Genomic DNA, 27,262 nt, shown 5'->3' with positions numbered 1-27,262 from the left:
ATATATATATATATATATATATATATATATATATATATATATATATATATATACTCGTGGGAAGCAAGCAAAAAAACATACCACATACATTGTATATGATGATAGTATTGGGAAGTGGCGTTACGGAGGGAGAATGTACCTTGCTCCCCAACATACATTTGGGAGTAAAAAAAAAATCGGGAGATGCAGCTATCTCTGGGCCTTCGCCGACCACTCCCCCTTACCCTGGGATGAACGCGTATCTCATTTCTAAAGGTTTTACAGTAAAATTTGTTTAATCCGGACACTACTGATTCCATAAAAAAAGGCTGGATTAGACAACATTCCAGATTAGACAACATTTTAAACAAATGGACTTAAAGTTAACATCGTATTAAGCAAGATTTAGGATTACACATCCGGATTAGACAAGTTTTACTTGTATTATATAATATAGTTTAAAGGTAGGGGGTCAGATTTCTATGGGGGTCATTTTTCAACGTGTGTGGAGTCGTAGAATTACCGGCCTGGAAGGATTTTCTACGGTCGAAAAATGATCCTACTTGCAGTAGAATATTGACCGGGGGTCACTTTTCCACGTAGAAATTTGACCTCCCGGTCAATATTCCACTCGGGTCACTTTTCGTCGTTACACCTGCTGCTATTTTGACTGATTCGTTTACAAAAGAGAAAAGTGCTATTTATAGAGAAATTTTTTCTGAATTTTCTCTGAATTATTTTTAAAAAAGTTGATTTTAATGTATGTCAATTTTAACTTCATAATATTAGTGAAACAAAAAATATTGAAAATGTTCGCATTTTTCTGGGACAAACCTCGTAGAAGTAGCAAATTCAAATAGTTTCCCCCAAGACTGAAATAAATAATATATAGTGGATGACCGCATGCATCAATCTATGACATATTTTTATTACTAAGCATATCATTAGTAGATGCCACTGATATCTACATGTATAGAATGATATAATATGTGTCAATGACGGACAATGTATCTTTGTCGGATGACAACCCCCCTCCCCTGGGGCCAGGCCCTTGGGTAAAGCTAAATTGGTGTTTGAATTTTTTGAATATATATTAATATGGATTTAAAGTCATCTACTGCACCTACATATTATCACACAGTAAGCGGGTTTATTTAATTAATTTGTGACTTGCTTGAGAGTTTTTGTCCTCGAGCATTGGCTTCCATATGGTGTGTTCCTCGATCAACCACTGTGTCATGTAATGTTTTATGCTATAATGTATTACCCTTTCCTTAAACTACTACATTAATATAAATCACTGTTCAGTTTTTGAATAGACAAATGTTTCATCCAGGGGCTATAAACATCCCCGGTGAGAAGTACCGGGGGGGGGGGGGGGGGCCTCCGAGGATATTTTACCCAAACTGTTTTACTTTACATATTTAATCTTTTTTTTATTTTGCAATAATCAATAGAGTATGAAAACTGTTTTTCACCGACAGAATAGGTCGTTTCGTGCTCAGTCTCTCTTCGGTTCAGCTACGTATTTTTTTTTTTAGAATTATACAAATATATCCAATTTTTAACATAGATCTGAAAAAATATTCTCTTTAATTACTTGAATACTAAGCACTACCAAGTCCCCATAGATTCTCCATTAACTGGTATACTAAATTGAAAATCTATAAAGATAAAAAAGAAATTACAAGCTTACTTGGACATTTTCCTGAAACGCAGTTAACGAATTTCAAAGTTCAAGACGGAGAATGAAAAATGAAATCAAACACAGATATGATCAAGTCTTTTTATAACAAGTGAAAAGCTGTCAAGGGACAGCAACAAGTTTTCTCTCGTGTGAACGGTAATGGGATTTAACAAGAGGTCTATAGGTCACAACGCTCACCTGAGACATTGTGGCCCAGCTGTCTTTCCTCAACACATTTTTTATGCCCCCGGATCGAAAGATCCCGGGGTATATTGTTTTTGTCCTGTCTGTCTGTTTGTCTTTTTATCTGTCTGTCTGTTGTCAACTTTAACCTTGCCCATAACTCTTGATTGGTTGGAGCTATGGCTTTCATATTTCACATGTGCATTTCTTGTGACAAGACCTTTCTTTGGGTACCATGATATTTGACCTTTTGACCTTGACCTTGGAGATTGACCCACTTTTGCAAAATTTTATGAGACTTTAACCTTGGCCATAACTTCTGAACAGTTGGTGCTTGGGGTTTCAATCTTCACACGTGTATTCTTTGTGACAAGGCCTTCCTTTGGATACCAACAATTTTGACCCTGACCTTGGAATTTGACCTACTTTTGAAAAACTGTAACCTTTGCCATAACTTTTGAACAGTTGGTGCTTTGGGTTTCAAACTTCAAATGTGTATTCCTTGTGACAAGACCTTCTTCTGGATATCAACCTCTTTGACCTTGACCTAGGAGTTTGACCTACTTTTGAAAAACTTTAACTTTGGCCATAACTTTTGAACGGTTAGAGCTAGGGCTTTCATACTTTACATATGTAATCCTTGTGACAATATTGGATACCAACCACTTTGACCTTTTGACCTTGACCTAGGAGTTTGACCTACTTTTGAAAAACTCTAACCTTGGCCATAACTTTTGAATGGTTGATGCTAGGGCTTTCATACTTCACATATGTGTAATCCTTGTGACATCACCTTCCTTTGAATACCAACCCCTTTGACCTTGACATTAAAGTTTGACCTACTTTTGAAAAACTTTAACCTTGGCCATAATTTTTGAATGGTTGGTGCTAGGGATTTCATACTTCACATATGTGTATTCCTTGTGACAAGACTTTCCTTTGGATACCAACAACTTTGACCCTTTGACCTTGACATAGGAGTTTGACCTACTTTCAAAAAAACTTTAACCTTGGCCATAACTTTTGAATGGTTGCAGCTAGGGCTTTCATACTTCACATATGTAATCCTTGTGACAAGACCTTCCTTTGGATACCAACAACTTTGACCTTGACCTTAATGTCTTATTAATTTTTAAAAAAACTTTCAACCTTCGCCATAACTTTTGAACAGTTGTAGCTAGGGCTTTCAAATTTAACATTTTTTATCTTTTGGCCTGGATTTTGACTTGCATTTGAGAAACTTTAACCTTCGCCATAAGCTGCCATATGGGGGCATCAGTGTTTCACAAACACATCTTGTTCTCTATATATTACTATGTAAAACCTTGATCGCCAATTGTGGCCAAACCCTACCCCCCGGGGGTCATGATTTGAACAAAATTGAATCTAAACTACCTGAGAGAGCTTCCACATGAATATGACTTTTCATGGTTTTGCAGTTATTGAGAACATTAATTTTCCTTTGATCGCCCAACCTACCTCCGGGGGGTCATGATTTGAATAAAATTGAATCTTCACTACCTGTGGATGATTCAATATAAATATGACTAAATTTGGCTTTGATATTCTTGAGAAAAAGACTTTTCTCTATATATTTCGACCGGTCACGGTAGCCTAGTGATAGGGCGCTCGCTTCGTGATCGGGAGGCCCGGGTTCGATTCTCATTCGCCGCGCCGTGTCAAATCTAAGACTTAAACATAGGTAGTGACTGTTCCTTAGCCAAGCGCCCGGCACTATTAGTGAAAGTTCACGGGTCTTTCGGATGAGACTTTAAAAACCGAGGTCCCGTGCACGTGTCACGGTAGGCGTTGGCACGATAGCTGATAGAACCCTCACTTCTCAATGGCCCTGAGTGCTTATTATAGGTAATAATTATAGGAACAGACTTAATTCTGCACTACCAGAAGATCCTCCCTATAAATATGACTGATAATGGTTTAGCTGTTCTTGAAAAGACGATTTTTAAAGATTTTCCCTATATTCCTATGTAAAAATTTCATCGCCTGATGTGGTCCAACCCTACCCCAGCTCAGGGATCAAACTTTAAACAGAATAAACTTGAATCTGCATCAAAGCTAAGGATGCGACTCTGTAAATATGATGAATCATGACTTTGCTGTTTTTGGGAAGATTTTTAAAGAATTTCCCTATATAAAAATTTAATCGCTCTTTGTGGCCCCACCCTAGCCAGGAGGGTCATGATTTGTCCGAACATGAATCTACACTACCTCAAGATGCTTCCATATGAATATGATTAAACATTGCTTTGCTGTCCTTGAAAAGAAGAATTTATTTTTTCTCATAAAACCAAAAATCAAAATCCAAGTACTATGCATATCTCATTTTCATTTTCAATAACGTCAACTTAATGACACCTGATAGTTTGACTAATCATGGAAAAGTTAATTATCTAATCATTGGTTAAATCAACTTTTTAACAACTTTTTTGAACAGATTGCGCTTTTAATTAGATGAAAAAAGGTAAAATTTAACATTTAGTTGAAGACAAACTTACTCATATTCATGCATACAGTTTGATCAAACCGCCCAGGAATATAGATTTTTTTTTAAGATTGTATAAATTCATATGGTTTTGGTCCAACCACCTCCCCGGGAAGGACTCAATTCACAATTTCAGTTACCCCATAATCCATAGATACTAAATACCAAAAAAGTTGATATTGGCTTGATCATACACAGAAGAAACTTTTGCTCATAAGTTCTAAAGCATCATACATTTCACAACGTCTATCAATGGTCAACTAAGAAAATCTGGTAACCTAACAACACCAGGAGTGGTCTTTAAAAAGCGAATGCATGGTCATTTTTGATGTCTGTAAACGCATCCGTTGATCAGAACAAGTTGTGCTAATGTTATATGCGAACGAAGTGCCTATAGTGCGACAAACATGAACGTGAAAAATTAAATCTCAATTATAACATTTTTTTTTATATTTCATCTAACTTTAGTCTCCTGCGTGGCACAGTGGTTAGACCGTCTGCCCTAGAGTCGCGGAGTAAGGAGCTGATCCTTACGTCGCGGGTTAGAATCCACTGCGGGACGTGGAGACCGGTCCTTCGGATGAGACCGTATAAACCGCGCAGCAGTGTTAAGGCTTCCCGAAGCTTTAAATGCGTTCAAAACATAACACTGCATTGCAAGATCGGTTTTGATTTTTAATTGTAAGTAATGTACTTAAGTACGGCCAATTTATATAAAAAAGTTCTCTTAGCTATATAAAAACATATTTGTAATGATATCACATGACTTCGTTGATCATGTGACGGTCATTTATAATTTTTGAAGTGTTTCACATTAATCGCTTCGGCGCATCTGATTAACACAATTATTATTAACTTTTTGTCGCATCAATAATCTCGTCGCATCCTTGTGAACCCGAAGTGTGCTTGGGAAAAGTTATACAATTACTCTGGTACAAAATATTTGTCCCCCGCTTTCACTGAAATATTAATTTGGGTCTGTCTGTCCGTCCGTCTGTATTTCTGTCTGTCTGTAACACTTTCGATTCCGTGCGATATCTCGAGAACCCTTTGAGCTTTCGCAATGAAGTTTTGCATAGCAACTCCCTATGGACTAAAGAAGAACCCTATTAATTTTGAGGTCAGAGGTCAAGGTCATAAATTCTGTCTGTTTGGAAATGGGTGTATAGTAATAAAAATGCAACAAATCGGTTTTTAATGATATTTTCTCAATAAATAGGGCACGATTGTGCCAAAAAATTATATTTTAACCACATACTACATGTTAAGTTCCATTTTGATAATATTCGGTCGGTAGCGATATCGCTAGAACTTGTTGAAGTGCGAGGGTGTCCGATGCATGGTGAATTCACCCTACGTTTTTGCGTCCCAAAGACAAAGCCATCACACATTTTTCCCAAGCAAGATTCAGTTAGAGAAGAAACTTCTCTTACAGATTTCCACAAAAGATCTCAAATAAATCCTCATTAATCACCTGCACAAGTCTCTTGTATACACATATTATAAATTCTACCTCTATCCACGGGTATGAAAAAGGGTAAATGTCAAGTTTACGTATATTTTTCGTATACATTTTGAAAACACGCTGACTTTTAAGCAAGAGTAATAAAGCAAAGTTATCTAAAATATTCGGCTTTATGAGATTTAAAAAAAAAAAAAAGATTAAAACACGTTTATTTTACACTAGCTTTCTTGCAATTTATATGCAGATTGAAAGAAGGTGTAAAGTTTATGGCACTCTCCCCAGCATAAAAGCTCAAGTTTGCAGTGACTTGACGTCATTTTCAATTATGACGTCATACATTTGTAGTTCAGAGAAGTGAAGGCACAGAGTACACGCTGATATTCTCTGGGAAGGCTTAAATGCAGTAGGTGTTAAACAACAAACATCTAACATCAGTGGCGTAGCTTCCATTGAAGCACGGAAGCACGTGCTTCCACATTATTCCGTGAAAAAAATGATCAATTTAAAGAAAATTAAAGTTAAAATAAATATATTAAATATTATTATTAAAACAGAAAAAAATGTAAAAATATTTGATCTCATCTTTTTCTATTTCGGGCTCGGGCTCCGGATCTTATAAAAATGACATCATATCGATAACATGACGTAATCGTTATACGAAACAAAACAATTTCTTTGTTCCAAAATGCAGAGGGACATTGCGTCTTATTTCAGGAAATGCACCTCTAAAAAAAGTGAAACTGATATTCATGGAGAGCAAGTATCCTGCAAGTCTTTGCAGAAATCTGTACCTATATCAATCATGTCCACTTCTACAAATTTTTCAAATGCCAATATCGATCACAGGCCTCCCTATGACGATTTTGCTACCCTGAGTTCGGACCGTCTTTACAGAGATGATATTAAAAAATGCATGCTGACTGAGGTTTGGGAATCTGCTTCAAAGTTTAAGTTTCCTCTAAGGTAGATCAATACTTGTAAAATGACTAAAATGACATATTTTCCTTAATATATCTACATATAGTAAGCCATGACTAACTTGAGATTTTAATTCTAAGAGAATGCACATTTATGTAATTTGAGATTTAATTCTAAGAGAATGCACATTTATGTTACAATTAAATAAAATTTCTAAAAGGGTTACGTTTAGAACTCTTTTAATCGTTGTCTGGAATTCATACTATCATTTTAAAATTTAGAAACATTATTTACATATTTTAGGGAAATAAGAGGTATCAAAAGATCTTTCCAGTGGAACTGGTTAGAGAAAAATCCGTGGATGCGCTACTCTGTTTCCACAGATGCAGTGTACTGTGCGCCCTGCATATTTTTCGGTTCACAGAGCACTAATACAAAAGATAAAGATTTTGGAATATCATCCTCTGTTTACGATTGGGCTAACCTAGGCCGATGTGTTTCCCGCCACATTCAAGATAGTAGTAAGCACCATGAAAATGTTCGAGCAGCAGCAGAGTTCTTGAGCATTATAGACGGCAAAAAGTCCAGTACCTTGGAGTCCATGTCAGACAGTTACAACTCCAGGGTAAAGAGAAATAGAGAAATTCTTTCATGCATTATTGATGCTATAGTTCTTTGTAGTCAACAAAACCTAGCACTCAGGGGCCATGAAGAGAAAGATAGCAATTTTGTTGCTATTCTTCAAATGAGAGCTAAGGAAAATAAAGTGTTAGCTGATCATTTAGCTTTTGCAGACCCAAACAAAAAGTACACTTCACCAGATGATAGATCTGTGTGCTGACAAAATCATAAACTCGTGTCGCTGATTGCAATGCTGCTCAGTTTTTCGGTTTTATCTCAGACGAATCAACTGACTGTTCTACAAAAGAACAAGCATCTATATGTGTTCGTTTTTATGACAAAATCGCAAAAACTGTTCGAGAGGAGTTTTTAGGTTTTACAGAGGCTAAACGTACAACAGGAGAAGCACTTGCAGAGCTTTTCCTTAGTGAACTTGAACAAAAAGGAATTCATGTTGATAAAATGCGGGCACAGGGATATGACAGTGCTGCCAATACATGTATGTCCGGTATTCGTAGAGGTGTACAGCAATCTGATTAAAATACAGATCTCTTCATAGCGCAAAGCGCAGAGAGATCTGACAACGACCCATTGAGGGTCATGTTCCGTGACGTCAGAATGAACTTTCATTTATCCAATCAGATGGCAAGTTACGCTTTTCTGTAAGTAATCTTGTAAAGCACGCGGAACTCAATAGTCATTGTAAAATTTAGATGAGTACCGAAGTAATGCAAAAATGGCGGCGCCCATGGAGTCACGAAGACAGACACAGTCATGACAGTGCGTATAGTTATCCGCTTTAATTCCTTTAGAGAGAATGACAGAACCATCAACACCTCGTCGAATTTACTTCCACGGAAACATTTGTGTGATATGTGGGTTTTGTTTTGTCACGAAAGAGACAGACGGGGCTGGAAATATTATCGTTAAGAAATGCACAAACGTCAAATTAAAATTAACTAAGGACAGACTTCAGAGCATTGGAAAAGTGATAGGGTCGCTTGAAAACTCTGATATTGAGAAAAATGGCGTCTGTGTAAAGTGTTACAGGGCAGTGGAGAAGGTGATCAAGTTGCGCAATGAAGTACAAAGTTTAACGGAAAAAATGAAAGAGAGTAGTGAAAGAGTGAGTTTGAGTTTGCCTTCGCCTAGACGGGGTGTTTCAGAAAAACGGCTTTTGAGGAGCCCTGTCTCATTACAATCTACAAAAATTGTCAGATTTCCAACTGCAGTGTCAGCTATTATACCAGTAAAGATAGAGAAGTTCCATGATATTACTTGTACTTCAGCTATCAGACCAAATGAGGCATTTGAAATTAAGCCTTCTTCATCTGATGGTTTTACCATGAACAAGATGCAGTATTCATGTAAGTAAATTGATTTTATTATCTGCTGATAGTGGTATACTGTGGGATTGACTCATGTGTTAAAATGTTTGCAAATTGTTGTAATTGTAAAATTATGAGAAAACATTCATAAAAATGAATACCATCTGATGCTTTTCAAGTTAAATTCAGCTTATTTAAAAAAAAATGAAACTTGCTTCTTCATGTTCTTGGGCATGTTAAAATAAACAAAATCTACCACTGACTATTGACAAGTATTGAATATTACCTAAATGTAGGTGTACCACTTGCGACTTCTGCCCTGTGTGATGTATTGACAGCTTCTCAACATGAACCTAGGAACCAACCAACCAGAAGGGCACTTTTTTCCTCTGAGGAGGAGGATTCATATAAAATTGGTAAAATTCAGGTAAGATTTTTGATTAAGTTAAATTTTCTATTGTGGTTAAATTTGAAGTTATTTTAACTTGTTGTAAATGTCTGTTTCAATTCATCATAATAATAATAGTAGGATGAATTTATGCACTATTAGCATGATTAGACCTTTTCTCTATTGGAACAGATATTTACATATTGAAAAGTTTTTACTAACACTTCATTGAATTGCTACAGTATAATTCTAAAAACCTGTTATTTACTTTTAAACAATGCAGGATAATGTTCTTGATGCAGCCTGATATATAAACAAGAAAAGGGAGGGGGAATAATATGGAGTATATGTATTATTGTCTCAAACATTTACTGCATTAGAAAAACTTGAATTTTTATTTCCTTGTTAATGTTCTTTTGTGTTACCTTTTTAGTTAAGCATGTTTTTATTCATTGAGCAGATGCTGAATTTATACAGGTTCTTGTGTCAACTGCAGAAATTTGGTAAGCTTGTGTAATGTTGATTTAATTCATTTTTTAAATTCACAGTATATATTGAGCATGCTAAAGTATGCATTTTTTAAATACACATTTTAAAAAATATTTTATGAAAGTGAAGATTATTATGGTTTAATGTTTTCCTTTAAACTTGAGGTATGAAATCTAGTTTATATATTCATTTATTTTTGTGTAAAGGCACAGAACTTATTGAAAAATACAAAACTGTCTCTCCTTCATGTTTTAAATTAGATGATTGACTACTTCCAAAGTGGTGCAAAGTCAAAATGGATAGTAGATGAATATCAGAAAAAGTACTGTAAAGTGTTATTTCGTGACCAGGACGTTGAAGATAGTCTTTTGAAATTAATAGTTTCCATACGTCCACAGTCAGTTGTGTCTGCAGCATCCAGTTTGATAAGTTTGGAATGTGAGAAAATTTGCAAGAGAAAATCTGGAGGAATTCTAAGAGACAAAACCCATGAAAATATAATGCAGTTTACATGGGACAAACTGCATAGAGAATTACAACTTAAGGCCCCTTATCTTTTGAAAGTGTTCTCTGCAGCTGTGTCACCCATTCCAGTATCAATATCTGACAGTAAATTATATCATGCATTGTTGGCAGCTGCAATATGTCTCCAAGGGAGAAGTCGAGAAATGACCGCTCTCCAGTACTTGATAGGCTTCATAATGTTACATGGCAGTTGTACTCAAAGGGTAAGGCTACAAAACTAGACTAATGCAGATGTACATTGAGTAAATCATGTGAATTTCTGAGTCTGCAACATTCATTTATATTTAAGCAATAGTTATCATAATGATTATAATATAATTGATTATATTTTGACATTTAAAAAGACTTTGTAGCCATCATAATGTTTTATACTTTATTGTACATAAAGTGTAATTATATTTTAGGACATTGAAAGACTTTCTAAACTTGGTTTGAGTGTACATCCACAGACCCTACGGATCAAGATGGAATCATGGCATGAGTTATTAGACAAACAGTTGCTAGAAATAAAGAATGACTGGGCACAGGGATTACCAACACCAAAATATCAACTTGTGGGTGACAACTGGGACCGAAATATAGTCCCATCATATCGTACAACGCAGCAGAAAACAGTGTCTGTTCATTTATTTAATGTAATTGGAGTCATTGACCGAGTTGTACCTCAACAAATAGGTGATGATTACATGTACATTTTAGATGTAGATGATCTTAATGCTACAGACTTTATCCCAAGTACAGGAGAACAGGAACTTCTTGCAAATGAAATATCTTTTTTGGTGGCCAATGCAGTTATTAACAACAACGAACAAATGAATAACTTGCTAAGAAGTATTTATCCAGATCATTATGAACATGCCTACAGTCACCTTGCAGGATTAAAAACAAAACAGGTTAAAAATATATTTTATCTAAAATATACCATATTTAAAGCTGAAATATTTTACATCTTTTTTTGAACCATTTGATTTTATATTCTTCAAAATTCAACAAGCTTACATTCTGTACAATAGAATATATTTTTAGGAGGTAAAGTTTACAACAGGGTAATGGGTATACATTAATGCATAGAAAATATTGTAATGACATTGACCTTTATCTTCATCAGTTTTCTTTGGGACTTTTTGACTGCGATGAAAAAAACACTGGTGATGTTATAAAGTTGTTGAAAGACCTCAGTGAAAAGTATATTCCTATGAAGGATGATGATGTGTATGAACCAGTTTTCTTTGGAGGCAAGTACTACAATTTACATTCATTTATTACTTACATCAAGGTTTTCATTACTTTGTTTATATGTTAAGAGTTAAGGAAAGCATTTTAAAATTATTATAATTTGATAGGATTGATTTTTTCTCATATTCCCACAATCATTTTTGTAAATAATTAAAAAAAAAAACAGTGTATTGTATTTTTAGGCAAAAATAATTTAAAAATGAATTGGCTAGATAAGAACTATTTCTTAATTTTCAATTTTGGATATTTTCAAAGGTGATAGACTCACTGATGAAAGGATACAAGCAGCCCAGTGTTCAATGATTAATGGAGAGAAGGCAATAGATCGCTTTGAGGGCTTTATATCAAAGATCGAAGATTTTCATCGATTGATGAATTTTCTTGAGGTAGTTCTTTCATGATATTTTAGCTACATGATGTCGTAAATATATTCCCTAGTATATTTTTCACTTGCTTTAGATTTGAGTGATTAAAAAAATGAAACTGAATCTGTAGTACATGTCCATGAAATTAATGACTGATTAATAATTACAGGCCATTGTCAAATTAACCTACAGTACAGGGTCTGGAAAGGATTCAGGCACAGCATACTTCTTCAGAAATAAACTGAATGCGAGGGAAGTAAAAGCAGAAGTCAAGAACTCTTATAGACCATACAAAATGCTGTACAACACAATTTTTGATGCAATTTGCTGTTTGCTCTTCTTAAAAGAATTCGGATTGACAGATGGAACACAAACAATCCCTGTTCCAGATGACTTTCATGAGTGGTTACCTGAACAGAAAATTTCTTGGATGTGTGAAATTTGTCAGAAAATTGTAAGGAAATGGTTTTTCGAAGGAAGTGATTTACTGTCTGAAGTTAGAACTGTACTAGACAACCCTGAGCATCCAGAGAACTACTGGACAAAGAGTTTAAGTGATGGAAGGTTTCGATGCCATTCCTGTGATAAGTCATATGTGAATGTTGATTCATTAATAACCCATGAAAAGGCCAAACATGGATATAATGAGTCAACTAAAGACACAGCAACAAAAGATCTAGAAAAAGATGACCTCTTTGATTACATTCTCTTAGTGTTTCGTTTATGTGCCTTACATAAGAATTTGGATTCTGCGGTAGATATGGCTGATGGTGCTCGCTCTGTTAGATCAGCAAAGTACGAGGCTCTGTTGTACAATAAGACAGGTAAAACTAAATATCTTATTGGTAGCATCCATCTAACGAGTCTTACGTCAGGTACTCTTTCCGAGGATCAAACAGAAAGACTTGTACAGAACAGGTTTATAAATGTGTCAGGTGGCAAGAACAGGAACATGGCTTTGGACGAATACGTCGAATTCATGAATAGAGAGATTAAAAATGCCTCAACTGGACATCAAACTAAGGAAAGCCTAATTAAACACTCCAAAGATTTCCCTTTCTTGGTAGAAAGTGTACAGCATTTTGATGACATGTGTGATATTCGAGGAAGGAAAGGTTTTCATCATGTGCCATCATATCGTGAAGATGTGAAAATAGTAGTTAATGAATTAATTTCCATCCAGGCATTTGAAAAACAACCTGGTCGTCAATTCCAGTGCAGAAAACTTTCACAGAACAGAAATCCGTTCTTTTTAAGCTTCAAAAATTTTCCTTTAATGGTATTGCGACATAAACCATCCTTGCCATTCCGAAGACTGCGAAATAGAAGAGTGTGAATGTTATGTACCTTTAACTCACATATTGATTAATAGTTTTATTAGCTCACCTGAGCTGAAAGCTCAAGTGAGCTTTTCTGATCACCCGCCGTCCGTCCGTAAACTTTTCACATTTTCAACTCCTTCTCAAGAACCACTGGGCCAATTTTAACCAAACTTTGTACAAAGTATCCTTGGGTGAAGAGGAGTGTAAATTCTTAAAATAAAGGGCCAAGTCCCCTTACAAGGGGAGATAATCAAGAAAAGACAAAAATAGTGTGGGGTCATTAAAAAATCTTCTCAAGAGCAACTGGGCCAGAAAAACTGAAACTTATTTGGAAGCATCCTGGGATAGTGTAGATTTTAAATTGTTCAAATCATGACCCCCGGGGGTAGGGCGGGGCCACAATAGGGAATCCAAGTTTTACATTGAAATATATAAGAAAAATCTTTAAAAATCTTCTTCTCAAGAACAACTGGGCCAGAAAAACTGAAACTTATATGGAAGCAGTGTAGATTCTAAATTGTTCAAATCATGACCCCTGGGGGTAGGGCGGGGCCACAATAGGTATATTAAATAGGGGGAAATCTGGTAAAATACAGCATGGCCAAAGTTACTAAAGTGAGTGATGTGGCCCATGGGCCTCTTGTTTGTTAAATTGAGATCCTTCTTTATGATTTTGGTTTAGTTAATGATTTGAATGCCTATCTTTAATGGAATTGGATATTGCTTCCATTTACAATCAAAATCATTATTTTTCTTAAATAAACCAGATGTACATATTTCCTTCTAGACTTCATTTGAGTATCTGCTACATGTGTGAAAAATTATACAGGTCAATAGCTACTGTATATGATAAAAATCAGTTACACCATTTTAATAAACTAATAATGTCAATCTTACATCAGTTAGCCAATTAAGCCTTTAAAGACAGTTAATTTGCTGTAATCATGGTAATTTTGGAAGCATTTGAATAAAATTTTGACTGGTAATTGTTGGTTTCTGTTGTTTACAATGGAAAGGCAAACATGTAAGATTATTTTAAAAAAAACATTAAGGAGATCATGTGTGTTAAACAAAAAAGGCATGACTGCCTCCTCTAAAGCTTTCAAGCTTTAAAATCTAATTTGCAAAATATAAAATCTCCCCTTACTGGGTCTGATATCCCCTGGCAACTATCAAACTTAATTTTTCAAGGATGGTCTTAATGAAACATAAAATACATCAAGAAACATAAAATACATTGAAGTGGGATGTCACCTATTGAATCGCAACTCACCTCTCTCACAGAGAGGTCATGACAAATCCTCTCTACTATACTATAGTGTTCATTTTTTGTCCCCCGCTTTCACGAAAGTGAGGGGACATTAAATCCTGTGCGTCCGTCTGTCTGTCACAAAAACTTTAACCTTGGTCATAATTTTTGAATGACAAGAGATGGGGCTTTCATATTTCACAAGTTCATTACCTGTAACAATGCCTTTCCAAATAAACTATGATTTTGACCCCTTGACCTACTTTTCAAAAAAAATTTTTAAAATAACTTTTGATCGAGAAGAGATAGGACTTTCATAGTTGAAATGTTGAAAGATGTTTCCAAGCATGCTATTATTTTTTGCCCCTTGATCATGTTTGACCTAATTTTAAATATTTTTAACTTTTATGATTACTTGAATGACATGATAGGGTGTTCATATTTGACACAATATGCCATAAATGATATCCCATCCACTAAGACATCAAAAGCGGGGGACCACAATTCTTTGAATTTGCTTGTTAATTTCCAATGACTAGAAAACAGATATATATATACCTATTAATGTATGTCAGTGCCCTTGAACATGCCAAAACTGACCTCTGCTGAAATTTAAGTCATGACACTTACAGGACAAGAGCAATCTTTGTGTCCAGAATGAATTTCCAGTACATGCATTTCTCCATTAGAAAAATTCTGTTCTGGACATGGTTCCATAAACAAACAAGATGGTTCCCAGAATTTCTACAGAGTTTCACTGATTATTGATATTGTGATAGAAAACTCTCTATTGTTGAGAATTAAGCTATAAAATTGATTTTATATTTATTTATTTTATTCACTACATCTCATATATATGTATACATTTGCCAAATTTTTTTTGTCAGAGAGTATAAAAAAAATGAAGGTGGATTGTCACTTCCTGAAAAAAAAAGTATACTATACATTAATTAAATTTTGAATCTGGCACTTCTCATATTTTACATGCTTATTTTTGTGCACAATTATCAAAACATCTCCGCAGTTCTTGGTAAAACATAATCTCTGCATTTGGAAAATTTTCAACATCATCTACAATATGCATCTCGTTCTTTCATCAATGTCATATTTAGTTCAAACAACACAACAAGAAATCATTAGCATGAATTGGATTTATATCCATTATAACATGCTTAACCAACAATTTGCACAAGATTTACATCTCCACATCAATAATTTCTTTTGTCTTTTTATCAACATATTTAGTATGACAACATTATAATATCAAAGCATTGCCATTATTCATGTTACTTCCATCACAACATGCTTAAACAAATTTTGCACAAAATTAAAGTGGTCGTATTGATATAACATTTTGACAGTTCTGGATGTCAACCATCATTTAAAGAAAACCTTTACAAACAACTATCTTAACAAATATATCAACAATTGGTTTATACATACATGTATATATTAGTCACTATCTGATTCTGAATTCTCATCTGGTGAATTTGTGTTTAAAGTGTGGCTATCTATATATAAACTTTCTAAATATGGCATTTCACATTTTTTACATAAACATTTCTGAGCACAATTATCACAACATCTATGCAATTCCTGATCAAACATTACCTCAGCATACATAAAATGTTTCATAATATTTTTTCTACGACATGCATCATCATTAATAATTCCTTTCATATTTTTATCAACATGTCCTATTTGGTAGGAACTACATAATAACAAAGCACTGGCATTACAACCATCACGACCCGCTCGACCTACAATCTGCACAAGATCTACAACATTTCTAGGTGGTCCATATAATATTATGTTTTGACAGTTCTTTATATCAACCCCCATACCAAGAGCACTGGTACAAACAACTACTTTAAGAACACCTTCAGATGAACTGAGATCAGTCACTATTTCCATTTTTTTCTTATCACTGGTTTCAGAATGAAACATTTCTATAACACTGCAATCTGGTAGTTCCTTTTTAAAATAAGTAAATACTCTTGCGACATCTTGAATGCTGTTACAATATATTAATGTTCGAGGAAAACGTTCAAAATTTTCATGCAACTCATCTATAAGCCAAAATAAAGATGGTTCCATGGTTCTACCTGTTCTGAAAACACTGTACTTGATGTTACCCTTATCTGGAGAAACAATTATGTGTTTTGCACCCTCCATACTTAAAGCTTGAAGCACTTCCTTGAGAATTTCATCTGTACAAGTTGCACTGAGAGCAAGCATGGAAGCTTCCGGAAAGAGGCTTCTTACTTCTCCAAGGTAACGAAACCAGCGCCTAAATACCTTTTCATGTTCATTTTTGGAAAGTTCTCCCCTGAAATAAAGTATAAAAAAATTAAATGCTGCAAACTCAAAATGTTTCATTAGTGAGTGATAAATGGACATTTTTTTACTTAAGATGTAAATATAACATTTGTGCAGAATGAATTACCATGTAGAAACTGTATGGAACTCATCAACTACTATTAAGGAGACCTTTAGCTTCGATAAGGATCCTCTCCAATCATCATTCCCAACAAGATGCTCTGGTGAAGAAAATATGATGTCACATTCCTCCACTGCACAATAATCCTTTTGACCTTATTAATAATTGAAAATGATTAAAAATTAAATAACTAAATGTCCAGAAGTTATATGTTTCTATCCAAATTTCACTTCTAGTGAACTAACAAGTGGTTATATTTTAATTTCCAACACATGAAACAATCACTATTGTCATGATTGTAAAACAGGGTCTGTTGGACAATATACAGGTATCATTTTACTGACAGAAAAATTCATCTATGTTGCAGCTTTACATACAGTATATTGCCATAAGCGAGTCATAATTTTATTTTTCCACAATATATATTTTTTTGAAGGAACATTTTTTATAAAAACTGATTGTGAGACCAATTTCCATTATTTTTCACTGAATTATGCAGAATAAAATTTTAATTTGGCATCCGGCATGTGATATTAATTACTGCAATGCCAACAGAAAAAAATTATTTTGAAATTATATAAAGAAACTGCAAAGATTTCTACATTTTATGGTGTTTCAGTCATTAAAAAGTGAGCAAACAAACATCACTGCAATAATATTATTCTATGTAACTACAAACAATGTTATTAAAGGAGATATCTGACCATGCTGATCAGCACGGCAATTTAGGGGTCATATTCTTCATATTTAAAAAAATCCTTTAAATTAAAATGCTTTATAGTACTTAGCCCCGGAAATAAAATAAATTTCATTAAACTTCTAAAATATTGTTAAGTATACAGGTATACTCTAAGGCGACCAGCAACAAAATTAAGAATGATGATAATCAATTTACATTTTGAAGGACTGTCGTTGAGGGAGAATAAACCTTAAGTTTAATACCTTTATACATAACTTTAAGACCATTTCCAAATTTCTGTAAGCGAGCCACCTGGTCCTGCATCAGGGAAATGAGCGGGGAGCATACGATGATCTTATGGAATTCTTTTCCCAACTTGTTCGCAACACCCTTCGCTACCTGGTATGGTAAAGACTTGCCATATCCTGTCGGTAACACGCCTACACAATCTTCGTTCCTAATAATCGATGTCAGGATGTCTAATTGCTCGCTTTTTAGTTCATCTAAACCAAAATTTTCTTTAATTTCTTCAAACGCAGCTGATACTTCTTCTTTCGACGCCATTTTGAAACAATGTTACAACCAACTTCGTAACGAGTATTGTGATTGGTTAATAAATTTATCTTTCATGCAAATAATAAAGTTCATTCTGACGTCACGGAACATGACCCTCAATGGGTCGTTGTCAGATCTCTCTGCGCTTTGCGCTATGAAGAGATCTGTATTTTAATCAGATTGGGTGTACAGGCGAGGATAAAGGAAAGGATTCCCAGAGCGGAATATGTTCACTGTAAAGCACATAATTTAAACTTAGCCATAATACATGCCAGCAAAGAGCCACTTGCAAGAAACATGATGGACACGGTCCAAGCAATTGCCCTTGCCTTTGATTACTCAGCTAAGAGGTTGCTTTCTTTTAAAGAAAACTTGGAAGCAAATGCTCAAGTAAAGGAAGAAATGGTCAGAAGACAAAAGTTGAAAACTCTTTTTGAAACTCGATGGGCCAGCAGATCTGACTCTTTAAATACTTTTTTATCAGCATACAACGTTGTGGTTGATTCTTTAGAAGATCTGGAACAACAAGGTGATTCCAAAGCCAGAGGATATGCTTGCTCAATCGATTTTATTGTTTCACTTGTCGTTGTACAATCTACTCTACAACCACTTGTACCACTGTCAGCCATGCTACAGAATAAAGAAATCGATCTGATTGAGGCTGTTGCTGAAAATAAAGTTGTAATCGAACAACTTAGACGAAATCGAAACGAGGACGGGCACTGGGATGATTTGTTTCACAAAGCTACTGTAGTGGCAGCGTCAGTAAATGAGGTACCTGTCATACCCAGAGGAGTTGCTCGCCAAGTAAATCGAGTAAACGTACCTGCTGTTAACCCAAGTCAATACTGGAAACGGGCAATGTACCTGCCTTTTGTCGATCATCTGATCCAAGAGCTTACAAGTAGATTAGTGAAGAACGAGGACAGGTTTGCTGCACAGACCTTAATCCCTCAAAACCTCCACGTCCTCACAAATGACATGCTGAATAAGATATTCACCTGCTACCACGACGATTTAACTGCCACCACAGTGGTCGAATTCCAAGAGGAAGTTGACCGTTGGAGAATTAAGTGGGACATGGCAAGAGACCCCACTTGCAAGCTAGCCAGTTTATCAGAAACATTGGCAGTCACCAATTTTAATCTCTACCCCAATATTTTCATTTGTCTATCCATTCTTATTACTATGCCTGTTGCTACTGCGACAGCAGAACGAAGTTTTAGTCTAATGAGACGAGTGAAAACTCATGTCAGGTCAACCATGCTTTCTCAGACTTTCAAGTCTCTCAGTGCTACACGCTTATAAACAATGGTCAATAGACACTGACAAAGTAATTGACTCATTTGCACTGAAGAAAACACGAAGACTGGGCTTCCTTTTTTCCCAAGATACAGATATAAATGGGTAAAGTCGTACATGTACACGTACGTTCATTTACAATTATTTTATTTGTTTCTTTTATGTAACCATCCAGATAGTTTGTTTCACATAGTAAAAAGTTACAATTTTCGACTACTAGTAATCTATTTTTGTTTTTGTTAATGCATATTATGTTTAATCAATCTATTCGAAATTGAAGAAAAATGTATATTGTAGACATTGAAATTACCTATTGTAATTGTCTAAAATCCATCAGCTTCCGGGGGCTTCGCCCCCTGGGCCCATTGGGGGCCTTAGGGCGGCCCCCAAACCCCCTGCCCTGTTATGCTTCCATATTCATCTACCCCAAGCTACGCCACTGAACATTATAGTATACTTTATGTAAAATCTCCACAATTTGCAAAAATCTCAAAAAGATTGAAATTATTTCCCTATAAAATAGCATACACACACTTGAGAGGGAAAAAATGATGATTTTCTCACACCATTATACAATTTTTCGATATGAGTGGGTCTTCGCTCCATTTTTGGAAGGTTTATCCTAAAGTATGCGTAAAAATACTTTTAAAGTACACTCGTGACACAACATTCGCATCTGTCCGAGAAATACTTAAAATGTCCATTTAGTCAAGGGTCATATATCACAAACATGATTTAAATGCCACTATTCGTCAGGAATTGTGTAGCGTAGTGGTAAGCGTGTTGGTCTCAAAGGAAAATGATATTTATGATTTTCATTGCTAGGGTTCGAACCCCACGAATATTACATTATTTATTGATAACAGAATAATTTTTGCTGAAAAAAAAAGTTTTGTTTATCATAATTTCATAAATTTCAGTAACGAGAACTTTACTCTAAATACTAAATCCACAAATTGAATATTATTTAAACATATCTAAAGTTATAGGCATTCTGCACACCTTGTTCACCCATCTCCTTTCTCATTTGATATGAGATTAAGGTGATTTAAACAAAATAACAGGCTTAATGGTTTTAAATAGCCTTCAATTCCACTCTTGAGTTGAGCTAAAAAGAAAAATCGGTATGGAGTGCTTGTGCGTGGGACTTTAATGAATGCAAATAAAAAGTGTGGAGAAAGAAATTTTTTTTTAAGATCACGATTTCTTGAACATGAAATGTCGATAAATACTTATATTTTGATTAATATGTTCATTTTTTAAAAAAGAGCCACCTATATACGCACAAATAGCCTAAAAAAGGAATCATTTGATGAAATTTGACGGGCTTGGTTTCACTATAGTAAATCAAACTTTGAAAACTTTGATTTACTATAGTGATCACCATGACACTATAGTGATAACTATAAAAACTTTGAAATACTGTAGTGATCACTATGAAAACTTCGATTTACTATGTTGATAACTTTGAAAACTTTGATTTACTACAGTGATAACTTTTATTTACTATAGTGAAAACTTTGACACTTTATTGATCACTTAGAAAACTTTGATTTATTATTGTGATAACTTTGAACCTTTGATTTACTATAGTTAACTATAGTACACTATAGTTTACTATAGTATTTTTAGGGAAGATACTAGACTGATTAGGGTATATATCTGCTTCGTGTGAAAGATGATTTTTTTTTTCACGGACCGAAAGGATTAACTTTTTGAATAATTTTAGCGATCTTTTGAAATGGATTTCCTCGCTCCTGGACATCAAGCAGAGAAAATGAGACCGAAATAATTATAAAGCTTTCAGAGGGTGGACCCACTTGTGTGCAGAGAAAAATTCATACCTGAAAAAGGTGAAGACAACGAATAGTGATCGATCTCTAAATTCTTATTAAAAACAGTACAAATTAGTGAAGAGGGCATAAAACACGGACCCCTTTAAACTCCAAAGATGGGTCAGGTGCATAAGAGGAGTAAGCATCCTCTGTTGACTGGTCACACCCGCCGTGAACCCTATGTATTGATCTGGTAGACGGAGTAATTCGTAGTCAAATTTAGCATAAAAACAATGGTCTAACAATAGATATGAAGCATGTCGGTCAAAATACGACCCAATGATTGGTTGTGTTTGCAAACAAGGTCATATATAACGACCATACAATTTTTGAAATGGTAACTTTCAACGATATGGTTGAAATATCTGTAACATTAACTTATTTGTCCGTAGTTTGTCTAGGTTTAAAAATTGAACGTACTTAGAGCATGCTCTTGCATATATATATATATATATACATATATATATATATATATATATATATATATATATATATATATATATATATATATATATATATATATACTGTAAAAAATAAGTGTTTTAAAAATAAACATTAAATTGCCACAGATAATAAACACTTTAACACGTTTAAAATTTACACACTTTGTGAAGTGTTTAAGAAATAAACACGTTAGAATGTTTAAATTCTAAACATATGAGGTTTAATATTTAAATACTTCCTTCTCATTCTGTTTAAATACTTAACATTTCAAAAACACAAAACGTTTAAAGATTAAACACTAAATAAACAGAAGGAGTTTACTAACTAAACACCGTGCGTGTTTAAAATTTAAACATTTCATGTTTTATTAATAAACACGTTCAACCTAAACACTTAAACATGTTTATTCGATGCAACAGATAATAATCACTTAAACATGTTTATACGTCATTTTTTAAACACTTCAACGTGTTTAATTTACAAAATAAATAAACACTTGAACGTGTTAATAAATTTTCAACATTTTTATTTGAAACAAACATAAAACAGTACAAAACACACTGTTCTTGATGATGAACATGTACATAAAGCTTAATTAATAAATGACTTAATGTTGAATAGAGATTCAAACTTTATAAACAATTATAACATTTATCAACACATTTGCTAACACACACATGTAGATACATAATTCAATTCAAGTTGAAAGATAGAATTATCCAAAAAAAAAAAAAACAAAACAAAAAAAAAACTAGCATGAAAATGTAAAACCTGCATGTGAACTAAAATCTAAAATTCAATAAAATTGGTGGAGGGGGGGGGGGTGAAATAGGAAAATCGCTTAATAAAATGAAATACTATTTTTCGAGAATAAAATTTTGAAACTTTATTTTAAAAAAAGGGACAGGGCGTCCATTGCATCTTTTTTAATAAAACAAACAAATTCATAATTAAATATAATGCAAAAAGACTGAAAATGTTATTTATTGCCTATACATTGTGTATGTATTGCAGTTAATAAATCCAGTTGTACCTGTATAATTTTACTTTCACTAATATTCAGAGTTTTAACCAAATGAAGAAAATTTCCAGTTTTTATCTGTAAACGACTAATTCATTAATTATTCTTGCAACTTCACAAGAGCTGCCGTGGTATCACTCACAAAATTTCATATAATATTCTAACCGAGTTAAACAGTCTCCTCTGCTTGTGTGTAAAATTCAGGTTCTTCTGCCACGGATGATGATCTCCAGTTTTCCGTTCTCCAAAATTTTATTCAACCTTAGTATTTCTAATTCCTTCTTCTTATCAGAAATATCCTGAAAAATAGATAGATAAAAAATATTTACTATGCAAATTCAGAAAATTATCTGTAAAAGAATACATTGAGATAAAAAAAAATAATTTGTTATCCTTCACGCCAATTTTAATTATATAATACATACTGAGAAACAAGTTTAAAATAAAAATATGCAATACAAATAAATCACATAAGCATACAAACAGTGTATACACTAAAAAATTAAATATCAATGTACTGCAGGAGCAGCCCAACAGCAACAATTAAGAGAAGGGGGGGGGGGGGGCTACCCAAGGCATTTTCTATCATGTAAATAACGCTCTCCAAAAATGTAAAGTCTCCTTAAAGAATACATGCGCGGGCATGTGAATACATGCGCTTATGTGTTAAGTTATGTATGGTCAGCAAATAATCATAATAATGCGTGATAGGGAGCATGAATTTTATCAAGGACAGCACGTAAAATATAAAAATAGTAAAAAAAAAAAAAACCAGGAAAAAGTCAGATATTTCGGACTACTCTCAAGGTTAAGTGTGATCTTCGTTTAAAATCACTTTCCTTTATCAAGTAATGTATTCTTCTCAGGATTCACAATAAGAGATGAACATCCCTGCAAATTAATTAGACATCGCAATATACTTAAAGACTACAAATATTTTATGCCGACCGCTGCACATGGCCGCATTTGCACTAAGACGATAGGCCTAACATTCCTGCATTTCATAAATGAAAAGCAGTATAAACGTATGATGGTTAAGAAATGAACACTCGTGTTAAACACCGGTGATTAAAATATTGATAAAATTATAAAAGTCATCATAATATATGTTTCTCTTTCCCCTTTAACAGTTTATGAATTTTTGGCACAAAAATACCATAAATTAATTTTAATTTTAATTGCTTTTGGTATGATCTAAAGTCAACGTATTGCCTGGCTATTCGTAAAATATCTACTAGTATGTACGGAATTACTTCATAAATTAAGAAATTGTACAAATGGCAAATGCACAAAGCAATACTGAGAAGCAACACCTAATCTAATTTTTTGATTTGATGCATATGAACATTGCGTGCTTAAGATGGATGATTAAACACCCTACTTATTGAACACCAATTTAAATAGTCGTGTTTATATGTTAAACGCTAATGTTTTGTATTTAAACCCACCATGTTTAATTGTAAAACACGACTGTTTAAAAGTTAAACACAAGTTAAACATAATTTTTTACAGTGATATATATATATATATATATATATATATATATATATATATATATATATATATATATATATATATATATATAGACTGGTCACACGCTCGTTATCTCCTTTGGATAAATCACTATCTTTTATGTAAATAGGTTTAAGCAAATTACGCCAGTTTACAATATAAATGGGGGAGGGGGGTATTAGTACCACCAAACAAGGACAGATTATTAATTTTATTGTCAAATGAGGATAGATTATTTATTTTCAATATTTTTGAGGAAAGATTATTTATTTCCAAAATTTGCCAGCCCCCCCCCCCTCCTTCCTCAAAATCAAATGGCCGTCCCCTGAGCAAAAATATTTCGTGCATAAGAATCATTATCATGAAAATTACATTCCTTGGTTAAAGGTAAGTGTTAGGGTGGGATTATGTTGGACATACATGTATATATAAATTAAATTGAACCTTTATAAATCATTATTCGTTATTATCCACCAGGAAAATAGTATGAATAATAAACTTTAGGTCATTCACCGCACCGAAACTGAAATTTAGTTCACAGAGTAAGGGGTCAAGTCATCCGTGCTGGCTTATTTGAAGATGCATCAGAATTACCTTTCTATTGCTTAATAGCTTTTGATTAAATATTTAGGACTGTATTTCCACTCCCTGCCAGATATATCTGAGTCATTATTAGGTTTTAGTCTGATTTCATGACTGTGAGAAAAATTAAAAGTTCATAGTAAACATAATTTGAAGGTCTCTTTCCGAAAACCCGTGATTTCTTGTCTTCTACGGTGTTGGCGTGTACCGGTACATGTATGTCATTTTGTAAAGGCCAAGGTCGTCAAAAAGGATTATTTTTTTCTTGGGTAGAACATAGCAATATAATTCCATAATTGATGGGAAAGAGGGTACTAATCATTAAATTATAAGTACCTGCAATGTTTTTCTTGACATGATACAAGACAGTGAACGATACGATCGATAGAATATACGCACGATAGAATAGGATAAACGGTCTTCACGATAAACCCTCAAACCTCATAAACTCAAAACCTAAAAAACACTACACTCGATAAATGCAAGAACTGATAGGGTACATGATTTAAATTACTGACAATTATTTAAAAACGAAATATATAGATAAGGTTTTTAAATCGTTTATAGATATGTAAATATAAAGTCACATATGTATTCATTATTTATTCAGTCACTTAAGTTTGTTTTACCATGCGATAGTACACTCATATAGAGACGTCACCATATACCGATGAAGAACTTCAAATTTGGACCTTTACTCGGCACTCAGTGACATTGAGCAGTAAGGGTTTTTTTACCGTGCCAACGCCTACCGTGGCACGGGGCCTCGGTTTTTAAGATCTCATCCGAAAGACCCGCAACTTTCACTTCAAAGTTGAAAGTTCGCTTGGCGAAGGAACAGTTACTGCCTATTTTTTATCGACTTAGATCAGTCGCGGCATTGATTCGAACACACGACCTTCCGATCACGAAACGAGCGCTCTACCGACTGAGCTACCGTAAGTTACTCCTTGACATCTAAAAGACAAACTGTAGTATAACTTAAAAAATAAAATAATTATAAATTATTTTTTCCAAAATAATGCTTTGGTATCCTCTTTCAGGTCTCATATTTGGGATTAAACATTTGGGATTAAACATATACAAAAAAAAAAACAAAAAAAACAAAACAAAACAAAAACTGCAGTTAGTAAAAACCTTATTCATAGGACATCTGCCAAACAAACTGTAAAATTACACGACTATTTTGAACATCCATCAGAATTGTGTTTACTTGTGTAAATGTGTTGATTCAGTCAAATGAAAGTAAATTAAATTAAACAGAATTTCGATTTCTATTTAAGAGATATCTGATGAATATTTTTATATCTTCATTATATAATAGTTAATTAACCTTACTTGAAAATGCTAAGTCAAATTGAACTTAAAATGATTGTCTGTATTTAACTTAGGTGAAATCGTTATATGTACAGTAACTCGGGAGAAAAGCTTGGCGGAACGCTGCACTTTGAAATGTATTTTTTTTTTATGTTGGCGACACTTCTTCCCTTAAATCGGAAGAAAGGAGCAATCATATTTTATATATACAGTGTATGTGCCAATTTTAAGTTGACAATATACGAGTATTTTACATTTTACACATATTTATATTTCAAGCGCTTGCACTACTCTATCGATGCTTCAAGAATCCATTGGTTACTATTGTGCAAATGATTGTAAAATCTTGAAGGAAATATATTAACATTAAGTGATTTTATATGCTTTATTTATATGGTATAAAGTAACTTTTATGAACTTAATTTACAAAAATCAAAATTACCGAATTGTTTCTTTATAAGCAAAAAGTTTAAAAATTCCAGATATCAAATCGAATCAGTCTTGCTTTTCACAAACTTCTACTATATTGTTCTATCTTGCACGTACACTCCGTCCTTTATTTTTTCTTTTCCTTCCTTTGCAGAACCTCATTTTCATTCTCTCCAGAAATAGTTTCCAATTTTTCCAGTAGCTTTAATTCGTCCCCGTCCTGGTTCACACTCACAAGTTTTCTTTTTCCCCTTCTTCTCCTCCACCACCAGCCTGCCTCCGAATCATGAACATGGCAAACTAAAAGTAAGACGATCAAAAAGAGCCCCAGTCCACGTTTATTCTGATAAAAAGAGAAATTTTACTGATTAATGTACTTCACTTTCATTTGGAATTCAGAAAAGTCAAAAACTAAATATACCTACATGCAAATATATCTTCAACAAATTTATGAAGAAAAATATGGTGTAAACTTAGAAATGCAACCCAACTTACCATTTTTGCCTGTGCTATTGTATTGCCCGTTCGATAAGTTTTCCAAACGCAATATTTTTTATGTTGAATGTGCGCAGTTTGCTTATTTAAATACTCCCGATCAAAAGAACCCGCCTCTCCAGTGGAGCTTTTTATGTTAATGGGTGTTGTTTTTTTTTTTTTTTTTATCGTAATTACTTTTTTTAAATTTACTCACGTCCTTTGTGGAAAGACATAATTCAAGCAATTTTTCATCATGTAACAAAACATAAATTTTTCCTACAGTGCATCCATCTTAAACCAATCAAAAACTCGGATATTCAGTTTTTTCAATACAAACCCAAACAACATACGAAAAGTGTTTCCTACGATACAATCCTCATTGGCGGATTTTACAGTAACTTATAATAACAA

The 27,262-nt window shown here is 33.9% G+C and overlaps 3 protein-coding genes and 1 long non-coding RNA gene across 4 annotated transcripts; 2 read left to right on the top strand and 2 right to left on the bottom strand.

The window, feature by feature from the left end:
- Nucleotides 1-8,168: 8,168 nt before the first annotated feature.
- LOC133183685 (uncharacterized) lies at nucleotides 8,169-13,995 on the top strand. Its single transcript, XM_061318609.1, has 8 exons — nucleotides 8,169-8,723; nucleotides 8,981-9,111; nucleotides 9,533-9,575; nucleotides 9,822-10,289; nucleotides 10,491-10,979; nucleotides 11,195-11,321; nucleotides 11,578-11,708; nucleotides 11,857-13,995. The coding sequence occupies exons 4-8, from the start codon at nucleotides 9,822-9,824 to the stop codon at nucleotides 13,021-13,023; spliced, it is 2,382 nt and encodes a 793-aa protein (XP_061174593.1). The 5' UTR covers nucleotides 8,169-8,723; nucleotides 8,981-9,111; nucleotides 9,533-9,575; the 3' UTR covers nucleotides 13,024-13,995.
- Nucleotides 13,996-15,104: 1,109 nt separating this feature from the next.
- On the bottom strand, nucleotides 15,105-18,091 carry LOC133183684 (ATP-dependent DNA helicase RecQ-like). Its single transcript, XM_061318608.1, has 3 exons — nucleotides 17,641-18,091; nucleotides 16,705-16,852; nucleotides 15,105-16,587 (listed from the first exon to the last, which is right to left on the bottom strand). Exons 1-3 carry the CDS (start codon nucleotides 17,939-17,941, stop codon nucleotides 15,711-15,713), a joined length of 1,326 nt encoding a protein of 441 aa, XP_061174592.1. The 5' UTR covers nucleotides 17,942-18,091; the 3' UTR covers nucleotides 15,105-15,710.
- Nucleotides 18,092-18,229: 138 nt separating this feature from the next.
- LOC133182709 (uncharacterized) lies at nucleotides 18,230-19,240 on the top strand. The gene has a single exon (XM_061317558.1). The coding sequence runs from the start codon at nucleotides 18,230-18,232 to the stop codon at nucleotides 19,238-19,240; it is 1,011 nt and encodes a 336-aa protein (XP_061173542.1).
- Nucleotides 19,241-26,316: 7,076 nt separating this feature from the next.
- On the bottom strand, nucleotides 26,317-26,959 carry LOC133183683 (uncharacterized). Its single transcript, XR_009720703.1, has 2 exons — nucleotides 26,870-26,959; nucleotides 26,317-26,717 (listed from the first exon to the last, which is right to left on the bottom strand). It is a non-coding gene; the product is annotated as an uncharacterized LOC133183683 (long non-coding RNA).
- Nucleotides 26,960-27,262: the final 303 nt, after the last annotated feature.

The sequence above is a fragment of the Saccostrea echinata genome, unplaced genomic scaffold, assembly GCF_033153115.1.
Source record: "Saccostrea echinata isolate AGI-Se365-2 ecotype Australia unplaced genomic scaffold, CSIRO_AGI_Sech_v1 ptg000009l, whole genome shotgun sequence".
NCBI classification, from domain to species: Eukaryota; Metazoa; Mollusca; class Bivalvia; order Ostreida; family Ostreidae; genus Saccostrea; species Saccostrea echinata.
This window is presented reverse-complemented; position numbering and strand designations above follow the sequence as displayed.